At 35.9% G+C, this 13,435-nt stretch overlaps 1 protein-coding gene across 6 annotated transcripts in view; it reads right to left on the bottom strand.

The window, feature by feature from the left end:
• CNTN5 (contactin 5) overlaps nt 1-13,435 on the bottom strand; it is a 610,938-nt gene that overhangs the window by 25,168 nt on the left and 572,335 nt on the right. For 5 of the 6 annotated variants that reach the window (XM_058044080.1, XM_058044103.1, XM_058044071.1 and 2 more), the window contains 3 exons: nt 11,206-11,364; nt 10,631-10,780; nt 1,684-1,754 (listed from right to left, as the gene is read on the bottom strand). In XM_058044080.1, the coding sequence (XP_057900063.1) occupies nt 1,684-1,754; nt 10,631-10,780; nt 11,206-11,364 (380 nt within the window). The remainder of the gene's footprint in view (nt 1-1,683; nt 1,755-10,630; nt 10,781-11,205; nt 11,365-13,435) is intronic. The other variant, XM_058044112.1, reaches the window with a different exon arrangement.

Raw genomic sequence — 13,435 nt, forward strand, 5'->3', positions numbered from 1 at the left:
GATACATTGTAATAAATCTAAGTTGTTCTAAGTCTGAAAAAGTTTCTTTTTTTTTTTTTGGTGGAAAATAACACATTTTCTTTTCTCTCCTCAGAGGACCGGTGAAGTTAGCCACTTAAATTGGGACACTTCTGACATAAGCAGTCAGTTAAAAAGGGATTTTTTCTGCTTTAGAGTCTGAACACTGTGAAAACTAAAACTTACATATCCTACTCAATGAATGGAACTTTTCATGCTAATTAGTACATTAGCAGTAGCTTACATTTATTATGAAGCCAATGGGCTAGTTTAGAAACTGGGTTATATTTAACAAATGTCTGCATATTAAACCTATGTGAAATGTTGAAAAAATGGGTGTCTAAACTCTGTTTCTTGAAATGCCCATCCTAGAGATGCAGCTAATGGACAAATGAATCAGAGCCGGGGCACAGGTGAGACTGCATCCTCTCCCCTCCACGTTTCAAGTGAATATCTCATCACCTGTCACTTCACTTGCAGACAAAATTTTCTACCCATCCTTCTGAAGCTGTGCACTGCATATCCCAGAAAAAAAAATCATCATGACTCCATGGGTAGAGGAAGAAAATCTGACAGAATTTGTAACCTAGTCTCACCCATGGGTGTCTGATTTTTTTGGGAAGAAAACTCTGGTCCTTGATAGAGTGGGATTTATAACACTCTGCAGTAGTCCCCCAACCCAGTCACCTGGCAGGTGCTATAAAGGCACTTAATATGAATACTGGCTATTAATATCTCTTCTTAGGGACTGGGATTGGGTCCGTTCACACCAGAAGCAGTTCTAGCCCCCAGGTATTTTTGTTTAGGGTTCAGAAAATTCTCTCCTAATAAGAGAGATGTTGATATTTACCCTTACACAATATGAAGCAAACTGAAATCGGCTCTGTCTCAGCTGTCTTTGGTAGCTGATGTCAAAAAAGGCAGATGTGCCAACAGAAGGCAGTCTCTATAGATGCGCTAAAATTTGCCAATTTAAACAATTAGAATTTGGTGTGTCTCTTACCATCTGAATCACTCCTCAAATTGGCTCAGCTTAAAATTTTTTCATTATAAACCCATATCTTTATTTGATGGAATTTTTCTTGAGTATGTATACATATATATATGTATATATGAATTTTTATGAATCTGAAACTGCTCATGATTAGTCTAGAAGTTTTGAAAACTCCTTAAGAAAAGTCTCTGTTCTACTATTTTTCATAATTAGCAGAGAAAGCAACTCTCCCACTGGCATGACCATACATCTGTATTGCATCTTGCATTCCAAATATATTCACAGGATTCTCTTTAATTTATTTTTATTCAGCAATTAAAAAAATGTTTTTAATTGATATTCAAAATATTTTATAAGTCTTTCCTTCTCTTCTCTTAGCTATTATTTAATCTGGTGTTTACATAAGATCCAGAAAAATCAAATTAACCCAAGCAATACATCAGGAAGCAAAGCCTGATTGATAAATAGAACTTCAGAGCTGATACCATGTCTTCTACTCAAAACTCATGAAAATCCACAGCACTCTGAAATTTTAGAACATATTTAAGAGTAGTATTTTGTGTTCATGTGTTGACAAGATTTGTTGTAAGGAAACCCCAGTAGAGTACTCTTTACTTTGGCCTCAAAGAAGTTAACATGAAACAAAACCCTTAAACAGAAAAATCCCTTACCTCCCATGCTATTACTAATTCATGTCGCCTTCCACTTCTGCCACTCACGTTAGCTGGAGGTGTCTTTGGCACTGTGTGCAAAAAGGAAAAACAAAACAAAACAAAACAAAACAGAATATCCAAGTTATTGAAGTTTTCCCCATTGCCATAAGTTCCTGCAGAAGAAATGAGACTGTTAAATCAGAACAGGAGTAAAAACATAGCACTCTGTGGTAAAGAAAATTTGCTCAAGCCTCATTTGAGAGAATTACACACACAAGCTAGAAAAATTAAACAAAACATAAGCAGAGAATGAAAATGCAATAAAAAAAATGTTTAAGCACTTGGTCTTCTGCAGATTGATAAAAATTTCAATGTACAGATCACTTAAGAGGTAAAACAGGAATTACCTTGTTAATGTTTGTCATTTTTTAACAAGCAACTTGAAATGCCAAGAAATCTGATATATTTCAGATTTCAGGTAAAATCTTAGAACATAATTAATAATGTCTCTAATATTTTTCAGGTAGTTAGTAATTTAGAATGTTTTAATTATTGTAAATCTATTTTTCATTGCTCTACTGGGGAGACAACTTTCAGAAATTTTAAAGCAGCCAACCACAAATGTCCATCATGATTTCTTGCAAAATGCTGGAAACAGTACTACCCACACATCTTGAAAAATTGAGACCATCATTGCAGTTTTAAAGGACAAGAGCAATGAATGAAATTCTTTGAAGTAAATTATAACTATCGTCACCATTTTTATTTGGATTATCACATTTTGCAAAATCAGAAATATCGGTTATTTCATTGGAATTGTATAATTTCTTTTACCTTGTTTAGTGCCTCTAATGAAATTCCTACAATGGCCAAAGTCTTGAGTTTATTTACTGTGAAGAGGTAATACCTGCATGCTCTATTTAATTAAATTTGTCATAAGATACAAAATTTTCATTTTCTTCTTTACAGCAGTACATAGGTCACTGGTAGAAATGTACTGCGAGCCTTAAAGTGTTCAGGCCTTATTGCATGTTTAACTTATTTAGTGAGTAGCACTCTGCCTTTGAACTATACAAAATAAAATGCATTTAAATAAATGTGCACAATCCTCTCTGTTTCCTGTGCCACTGAAAGCTTGAGTTCAATGAAAATGCAATTTTTATTAGCTCCTCTCTGTCCACCTAAGACTTCAGAATTAATTTGGATAGTCACTTTTTGAACTCTCAACTCCTCAATAAAGAACAGAAGCCTGATTCTGCTTTTCTACAAAAAAGATGCAACCCAACAAGCTGTAGGGACTGATTCTGATTCATAGTGCTGGAAATGAGACAGGTATTATTTTATCTGTGGCTCTAACAGACTGATAGGAGAGATTTCTATTGTGTTTCTCTCCAATAAATCTGTGTTTGTCTGCAAATATGGTGCCTTCGACTTCCTTCCTTCCTTCCTTCCTTCCTTCCTTCCTTCCTTCCTTCCTTCCTTCCTTCCTTCCTTCCTTCCTTCCTTCCTTCCTTCCTTCCTTCCTTCCTTCCTTCCTTCCTTCCTTCCTTCCTTCCTTCCTTCCTTCCTTCCTTCCTTCCTTCCTTCCTTCCTTCCTTCCTTCCTTCCTTCCTTCCTTCCTTCCTTCCTTCCTTCCTTCCTTCCTTCCTTCCTTCCTCTTGGCAAAAGTGCAATGAAGTTTTCCTTTCAGGAGCAGAATTTCCCTCTGGCTTTAAAAAAGGAGTAGAAAGAATGCAGTTGATGTGCAACAGTGTGACGAATGGTCTAGCATGAAAAGATGCAGATGAAGCCTCATCTGACAGTTAATTAACATCCGAAAATGATGATGCCATCTCTAATGGAGCATATTTAAACCTTGTTTAGCACCCATTTTTCTCTTGCCTCTCAAAGGTATTTTTGGGTAAATTATAGAGACAAATGAAGTTTTTATGTAGGTGCCTGCCACATTAGAAATGAGAGAGTATGCGGCAGTCCTTTGAAGCATCCAACATGATGAACTTATTTGACCTGCAGCACCCTCTTTCTGGAGTTTTCCTGTTAACAATGTTGCAGACTGTGGCCCTATTTAAATGAATAAACGTTTAAAGAATAAAACTGTCAAAACGATGAATTTCTTTTGCACGAAACTAAAATGTACACTCACACAGCGAAACTCTTTCAAATGAATAACCATTAAAAGAATAAATGTGTCAAAAGAATAAATTTCCTCTGCGCTGCAGCAAAGTAGAGCATGCACAGTTAGAGGGAGACAGTTTGAAATGAGTAACTATTAAGTGAAGAAAACTATTAAAAGGAAACATTTTTTGCCAGACACCAAGGCTGTACATCAGCCTTGCTTTCAGCACCATCCCCTTTATATCAATGTTATATCTAAATTTACTCACTCATGGCCTGAGTTTGTTGCTATGCAATTAAAGACTTCCCAATCTTTATGCTGTTAATTCTCAGCAGCGGAGATGCACTTGCACCAAATACACAAATATGATGCCTAAACTTGGCTCCTGGAGAAAGGATACATGCACCTGGAGAACAAGGACCTCAGGACCTTTTTTGTTTAGGGTTTATCAAAGCTGAGAACTTTGGTATTTTTCTTTCTGAATAAATGCACCCCCCACTTAGTGCAAACAAACAAAAACCTTGAAATGAATGTGCCAGGAGTTTGATTTGAATGCAAACAACAGGATTTTTTTCTTACTGTTTTCCATTTGCAAGAAATTACTGTGATATGCTGGAAATGAAAGTCAAATTAAACTCTATCAAAACTTATCTCCTCTAAACCAAACAACAAACCCATTAACATTTTCTCTAAGAGCAGGCATGAAGAATGTAGCTCTCAGCAGTCCTACAAAACATTTGACAAGGTACTTAAGATATCAATGAAGAAAAGGTGATATGGAAGGATAAAGCTTATACAGGAAGCCATGACAATTGTCTAATAATTCATGTGTATCTTATCATCACAAGCTAAATATGGATGAAAAACAGAGTTTTAATTTGAAAAAAACCAGTGCACAGATTTGCTATTGCTGAGGGTTTCATGCATAGGAAAAGTGGTTATAAAGTGCTGAAAAATGCTGACAGTGTCATGTATATATTTTTAACCTATATTCAAATGTGAAATGTTTAAATGGGGAAGGTTTTAAAATGGTGGGTAATACCATAGCTCTGAAAACACAAACATATGGGGTAGATGCTCACTTTCTTTCACTTTCACTGTGTCCAAAATTAAGAAAATTCCTCTGTGCTTTATGGTGATTTAATTAGATTTTAAAAATTCCTTTTTCTTTAGTCTGCAAGTCTGATGGATTATCTGTGGTGATTTTTTGGTTTAGGTTTTTTGTTTATTTTTGAATGAAATTGGTGGACTGCAAAAATGAGCTGATTCAAAGATTCTTGGTACTCAGTTTTGGGAAAAATATTATAACTCACTAAGTATTTCATTTTCACATTATAAAAAATGAAGCATAGCAATTAAACCTTAAAAATATAATTTGTATTTTGATTCAGTTTTTAAAATTAAAAAAACTAAAACTAGAAAGACAGATGAAAGTATTATGGCTGGAATTGAGATTTTTAATTTTTATCCAAAATTATTATTTTAGTTCTAGTTTGCTAAAGAAAAATAAATAAGCAACCAATAAATAAGAAAATATCACATTGATCCTGGAAAAGTACTTGTAGGGCAGTTTATGCTCTTTTTAACATTCCAGTCTTGCAGAAAAATTTAAAAAATGTTATTTGTTAAATAATTAATACTTTAAAATATTTGTTTTGTGTTTTTTGTTTTTTTACCTTTTTTTTCCCCAAGGAAATGTCTAGTGGCTTATTTCAATGTGTTTTGTCTATTATGAAGAGAAAATAGAGATTCTTAATTTTGTAGTCTCTCTTAATTTTTTGAGAAGAACAAAAATATTTAGCAGCCAAAATTATGATTTATTATAACTGAGTATAATTGATTACATTATTGCAGTAGAAACTTGTACCTGGATTTGATCCTACCCTTTAATAGGGAATATATCACCTAAAGGGAAGACAAAGAGAAGTAATAGTCATACTAAACTCCTGTTTTTAGACTAAGAGATGCTGAGCTGTGCAGCCCAAATTTATAGTTTTCTCGTAACCAAATGAGTCCAGATTTTTCAAATCCCAATTCAATACTTAGTTCACAAGGTCTTTCTCACTTTACTTGAATCCTGTATTTCTTAATTTACTTGTAATTCAATTTATTTTGTATTATTTGCTTTTTATATAAATTCTGAAATTTTTGTCAAATAAAGAAAAATTAAGGAAAATGTTGATATTGCTACATTTTTTTTGGAGATAAATTAATGACCTTGGCTTTAGTCCTCAAGAAATGACTCGTACCTTTTGTCAAGGTACAGTTTCTGTTGCTTGTTTATTTTAAAGGTTTTTATAACTTAGGATACAGATGTAGCTTGAAAAGCAACATTTTTTAGCTGTAGAAAAGACACAGGCAGGGGAAAGAGGAGTTTTCACCAGCTTGGCAGGACTGTTTAAAATGAGATCAAAGGTATAACACATTCAATTTTTTCTTCCCAGTTGCCTCCCACTCTCCCTCTGTATGCACGTATGCACGTGTGTGTGTATCTCTGCCTGTCTCCTGCAGTACACATCTGGAAAAAGGAGGATGTGTTAAGGGAAAATGCTTTCACTCTGTGCAAGACCAGCCCTCCAGCTGTCGCCCTCCCAGGACGACAAGGCACAACCCACCCGTTCAGGAATGGAATGTACAACATGCCAGCATCTCAGAAGCGGACGGCACGCATATTCAACTACTGGAAAACAAGGATGGCCCTACTGGTCTCAGAATCTGACATGTTGTTCTCATTTCCTCTGTATTATTAATATTTGTAATTAATTATGAGCTCGAATTCAGTTCTATTCACTGACAAGAGGGTTGTGGGTGACTGTAAGACTCTGCCTGAACAGTCTCCAAATCACCACCTAAGGAGCTGAAATCCTGAATGCTGTGGCATACGTAGAATACTATGGGACAAATGCAGGTCTTCTCTGCTCCATTTTCTGTCATACACACATTTGGATTTCTTGTCAGTATTAGCATGAGCCTGCAATCCAAAGCTTAAGTAGCCTCCAGTGAGTGATTACAGCCCACTTTCTCCTTTTTCTTCATGGAAAAAGCAGATTTTTTTACAAAGGCTTTAGTAGACCATGCCTTCATCTGCAAATGTCCCAGATGCAGCAGGTTATAAATTTTTTTTTTTTTTATTTTTATAGTACGAAAATAGTTTTGATAATGGGAAAAGCTGGAACTTCTTTTATACAAATCAGAAATAAAACAGTACCCCCGACAACAAAAAAGCCCTGAAAATAAAGCCGGTCTAAAATGGTCACCTTTTTTCCTGGGACAGAGACATTCCTTGTTATTCTGTGAAGGAATTCTAGCTGAGAAAAAGGGCAACTTAATGCAATACAGGGATTTATTTAAAATATAGCCAGTGTACAGTCTGTTACTAATAGAGTGCATTACATTGTTACCTCCTAAAATCAAGTTTGCATGCATGATTAACAGGTTAAACTTAGAATCCACTCAATTTCTCTCACTCCATGTTTCCTCATGAATAGATAATGTAACTGATGCTTTGCCCCCAGGCTTCAAATGCCCTGACTGTCTTAGTGGAATGCCAGACATGTTTAAATTCATGTTATTGGCTCTTTGCAACTTGTGGACCTGTAAAATATGTATCAAGGCTAGAACTGACAAAAATGCAGCAGCTGGCTTTAAGTTAGATGTGCCAGAAAATTGTGGTATTTTCTGTTCCAATGGAAGTAGCAATGAAAAGCAATCATGTTAACTAAATATGAGCTAAGTAACAAGATTACAGTTTAATTAAAAAAATTAAAGCAAGTCAAAACCTGTTTATTATTCTGTTGGTTTCATTATACCATCTGAATTATTATTTTGTAGGTATTTTTAGATAATGGAGTAATATATGGTGTTATTACTATCTTGGATAAGGAGTGATAAAATAAGTGAGGTGTGGGGATAAAAAGAGACTTTAGTCTTCAATCAAATTTTCTTGTAACATTAAACTACAGATGCAGAATTCCATTTAAGTGTAAAATAATGGAACCAGAATCACACATTTGCTGCCTCTGTGGATTGTCTACATAGCTACCATTCAGCCTGAAGGGTCTCAACTCTTATCTGAACACGAGTCACATTCACTTTCTCAGCTGGGAGAAGAATATTTCTGGATTTCCACTCAGTGCACGGGCAACCTGCCCATTTGCACTTGTGGGCCACATCTACCATCAGTGAAAATAGCACTGATTATTCTGGTTGTTCTGCCTGGGTCATGAGTAGAGAGGTTCATGCCATGTTCTTTCTGAAATATGACTTATCACATAAATGTCCTTTAAGAATTGAGAACCATGATATTAGAACTGGTCATCATGCTAATAGACAGTTTCCCTTGAAGCTTTCAGATAAAAATAATTAGTAATAAAGAGATTGTGAAAAATAATGGCTCAATGGGTTCACTAAGATAGGCAATTATGTGCTAATTTGAAAACCCATATGAAAACTACTGTAAGACAATGAAAACTTATTACTGGTTTCTTTTCTCTTTGGCATCTAAAAACTATACCGGGGTGATAATTCCCAAAATCAGTGAAAGGTATTTCAGAATACAGAGGCAACAGACTCTGAATTTCAGGAATATCTGAAGTTAAGGAAAAGCTGGCTGCCTGAATGAAGCTGATCATGAAGGCTCTGACCTTTCAAGAGTGCCATACATATTATGTGTATTATGCCATTTTTCAAAGAATCATATGTGTAACAGTTTGAGCTTTTTTTACTTATTTGGTTCTTTATTTAAAGCAGAATCTATTGTTTTATTGTTCCAGTTTAACAACCCTGTGCAGATTCTAGGTTTTTTCTTGAGTTAGACTCTGTTCTTTCTGATGGCAAAAACCATGGAATGTTACCCAGAAATAAAATCCAAGCACCAGGTAAAAATTCATCACATATTGAGTGCTTTTCCTTTCCCATAATTTTGTTTTTGCTGATCAATATTATGATTTATCAATTCATTTTAACAGAGGTTAAGTTGCAAAGAATGTTGAAAATGAATATGCATTAAGAAGAGTTTCACTTGAGTTATAAGAATATGTTTTAGCAAATAGCGGCTTTGTTAAACATTGGGCAAGAAGGAGAAGGACCCTAAAAACATGCCAGCTGGATGAAATTTAACATTTTCAAACTTGTTTGTCAGAAAAACTTAAGCCCACAATTTAACTGCACCTGGTCAATTGAGATACTGAACCATCTTTGTGAAAACAGTGAAAATATTCCTCAGTTTGAAAGAGCATAATACCAGGGGTGCAACCTATTTCAGGAAAAACTTTTTCTGGAATGTTTTTCTCCTCTCTGATATGTATAATCTGAACAAATGGAAAAGTTGTTCAAATACTGGGGTCCAGAAGAATTTGTATTGCCAATGAAATATGGTACAAAATTAAGAAAAGAATAATGGTGGTGAAAAAAGGGAGTTTTTTAAAAAAATAAAAATTTGTGCTTTTTATTTGATTTTCATATCCTCTTTTTCTTAATGGAATGATGTATGGAGCAGCTGTAGTTTCTGTTATCAAGTTGTTGAACCTCACACTGTGGGGAGCTTGAAGAAGGTGAGGGAGTTTGAAAGGAAGCATCCTTCAACACACTTGAATGGGAATCAAATTTCTTCAGTGCTGTTCTGTGATTGCACGGTGAAATTTAGCATCAGCTGGCAACTACACTGTTATTTAAAACAGGAAAACATAAATATGCCTTATTACGACTGCAGATAGGTTTGTTAGACTACATCTGAAATAGGGTATCCAATTTTGGGTGCCAAATGTGGAATACATTGATCAAATAGTAAAAATTCAGGGAAGGCCACTGGGGTGAAGAGGGGCTGGAGAAGTGGCCTTGTGAGGAGAGGTTGGGGAAGGTGGCCTTGTTCAGCCTGGAGCAGAGATGGTCTTGGGGGACCTAACAGCAGCTCCCAGTGCCCGTGGAAAGGTCACTGAGAAGACAGGCATGAGGTCTTCACAGTGGTGTGACCAGTTACTTAAGAATTATTCAACTGATGAAGAATCAAAATACAAAATAATCTGTCTAGGCATCTAAAATAACAAAAAAAAAAGAATGAAGAATAATCTGAAAGTGTTCTGACATGTAGTTCTCACCAGAGGCTTTGTCCAAATCCTATCTCTACCTCTTTCTGCTTCTTAAAACATGTCTTTCTAAGTGCCTAGGTATTTTTCTCAGATTCCCTGTCTTTCTTTATCTTCTTTAACTGGGGCAGAATGAAGGGAGATAAAGAACATATTGTCAATGATTCCGAATACTAGGAGTCCATTGTAGCTTTCAAGAGACGCAAATAGAATATTTTGTTTTTATGGTCTCCCAAAGTATCATCCTAATTAGAAACACAATGAAATTTATTAAAATGTAGTAACTGTTTGCAGTAGAGTGTGCAAAACAAAGAAACACTTAGAATACAAGGTATTTTAAATTAAGAAGCCTTTTATGATTTCCCTATCTTGCTGAAAAAGTTCCATGAGCTGTCAGAGAGAGTAGTTGTGAAATATTTGGGGGAAGAGGCTGCTTAGTAGCAGTTGTTTGAAGAGACTTCAAAACAGCCTAATTTAAGAGCAGTAGTAGTTTATCAGAGGGAAGACAGTAATAGCTGAAGCGTAAGATAAAAAGTAAGGCAGCTCAGATGGAATAGAAGAGCAGGGCATAGTTTTATTTGAAATTTCTGCAAGTTAAGCAATATTCCTGTAATTGAAACAAACTGTCTCCCCACTAAAAAGGATATCACCTGGTTACTGGACACACAGATGTGTACCAGTGAAAAGAGATTAGGTCTATTATTATTATAAAGCAGGTCTTGTTTCTGATAGTGCTGTAAAAATAATCTTTTTATCCTTTTCTTACCTGCTTCATTGGTTCTGATCACTCGCGATGGTGCGCTTGGGTCTCCAGTCCCAATTTTATTGGTTGCTACTACTCTGAACTCGTACTCCACCCAAGGGTTCAGTTCCACAGCCATAGCAGACTCCATGTCACCACTTATCAGATCTGGAACTGGAGACAATAAACAAATGTGTAAGTCACTCAGAAATATGAAGCTGGCGTGCAGTATCTCAACAGAAAGCAGACTTTGTGGTACAACATGGTCACTAGAAATGATCGACATCAAGGATCTAACATGTCAGGAATCGCAGCTAGGTTTTTGGCACTGTAGTATTCCTGAAAAGACACAGATTGAAGGATTTAGGGGAGAGCTTCCTGCTTATTCACAGATGCATCGTGGCAGGTGTCTTTGTGCTGTCCTTTCAGAGCTGTTGCTAAGTAACACAAAAGGAATAAAAAAAAGAAAAAAAAAATCAGTGATTTTAATTTGTTGTTGTTTTCTGAAGAGTATCTGTTCCTGTAGTTGCCAGCAAATATTACTGTTATGATCAGGAGTTTTGAATAGTCTACTTGTGCTGTTTGAAAATTTTTCTCACCTGTTTTTACGGTCTGCCAGCCAAGAGAAAATGGACTGCGTGCTTGCAGGTTGTAGAGGGAGATAGGGCTGTGATTGTCTGCCCCAGGACTCCAGGAGAGTGTTGCTGTTGTGTCTGTAATTTCCTCCACTATTACAACCCCTGGGGGACCAGGAGGACCTAGAAATAAAGTGGAATAATCAAACAGACTACACCATCATCGTGGATGTGCAGCATTAATATAGGAGATGCATTCTGTAGGGACCCAGTGGAGTTCAATAGCCATGAAATACGAGAGCTAAGATACACAGTGCTACATCATGGAAATACCTCATTTCCACGATTTCTGATGGCAAACTGTGATTGTTGCTGTTCTTTAGATGCTGCATGAGTGAACATCCATTAACTTGTCAGAGTGACAGCTGAAGAACTAAAAATAGAAACAGATTAAAAAACACACCCAAAACTCTGTTATAATTGTTCTGAACCTAAAATTAGAGGAAAAAAAGAGGAACTTTAAGAAGCATCCAGGCTAGACTGAACAGTCACAGTCATGTCTTTGTGTGAGACTTGTCAGTGAGAAAGACAGATGGCAAGAAAAATGAAGCACAGGAGGATGTTCTTCACGAAGAACAATAATATCACTAATACCTGAATCAAGAATACAGCACTCATCCTTTTTCTCAAATTCACTCACTCAGGATAGCTGCATAGATTCCTGCTGGAAGTCCATTAACTGTTTGATTGAAAGCTTCTAAAAGTAAAATAAAAATCCAAAGCCAAATATTTTAAAGGCTGAAAATTATTTAGGGGCCATTAAAACCCAAAAAAATCACATGAGAACTCCTTAATTTGAAAACGAAAGGATTATTTTTTCCATTTAGCTGCTCTAAATGAGAATATGCTAATCACCATTTGTATAGGCCATATGACTGCTGCAAAAAGTGAGGTCTCTGGAAACATAAAAGCCTTTGCAAGGAAAAATGTGGCTGTAACATTCCACTCCCATCCATAATTTTCTTATTTAATTCTTCTTGATGATTGATACGACTAGTGTTTTGAAAACATTGTCCATTAACACTTGCTGAACTAAATTGGAGGTGGGTTTGTCCTGGTTCAGGATCCTCCTCCAGAGTTGTTTATAACCAGATGTTTTGGGGAAAATGTGTGTCTCTGTCATGTGTAAATGCAAAACAAAGCTCTTTCCTGTGGTTTCTTATACTTAAAACCTTGTATAAGTCCTGGAGGACAGAACATGATACTTCCATAAAATATTCATATTATATTCATAGCTAAAATTATTTATTAAAAATATAATTTTATTTTTGCATCCAAGGCCCATCCAATTGTTTTCCATCTTCTTGCTATGGAAGGCTGATGTTTTGCTTGAGCTTCTAAAAAGATGGAGGACTGTGAAATCAGAAATGCACTAACAGATACCTTCTCCAAAAATGGAACTGCGTGAAGGGAACAAAAAACTTCATTAATTGAAAGCCATTGCTGGTACACTTTTGAGGGAGCCAATGTTGTTTGAACATATCATGAACTTTAGCAGAGTAGGACATTTGGAAACCTCCATTCCCCTGAGCTCTGGTGAGTGCTGTACTGGCATTTGCTGAAGTGTCAGAGCTCAGCACCTGTGGATCAAGGGGGCAAACGCAGGGACCTGTTGCCTCCCTTTGAAGAGAAAGTTGCAGCCAATATTTCAGCACTGCAGAGTTCATAATTTTTATATTTTAGTACTATTTCACGCAATCAAATCTTTTCTGGCTGGGTTTCTTAGTGCATGATTAGAAACAAATTCATCTGAACATCAAAGGCTAAAAACCCCATTAATAGAAGTATTTGTATATAATGTGAATTTTTTGTCATTTGCAGCTGCAAACAGCTTTATGTTTCCTCTGATATGCCTTCAACTAAAACATGGCTACATGAAACTGTGGCAGCAGTAGGATCAGAATTTTGTAATAATTGGACTCAATATCTTCAGAGAGAAAGAAACATAGAATCCTATAAATGAGAGAGCAAATTGTGCTATTCACTTGCCTTTATTTACTTGCCAATGATCTACAAGCAACTAATTGACAGTAAAATGATAGAAATATCTGGCATTTAGAAATAATAGCCACAAGAAAGAGAAAAAATGTTTGAAATTCAGGAGATTCAATGCAGTAAATTTTAGTACTATGGATGTATGATGGAAGAATATTGTCTTCACAACACACTGCAGTCTTCACAGGAGCTCAGGATG

The sequence above is a fragment of the Melospiza georgiana genome, chromosome 2 (genome assembly GCF_028018845.1).
Source record: "Melospiza georgiana isolate bMelGeo1 chromosome 2, bMelGeo1.pri, whole genome shotgun sequence".
Taxonomy (NCBI): domain Eukaryota; kingdom Metazoa; phylum Chordata; class Aves; order Passeriformes; family Passerellidae; genus Melospiza; species Melospiza georgiana.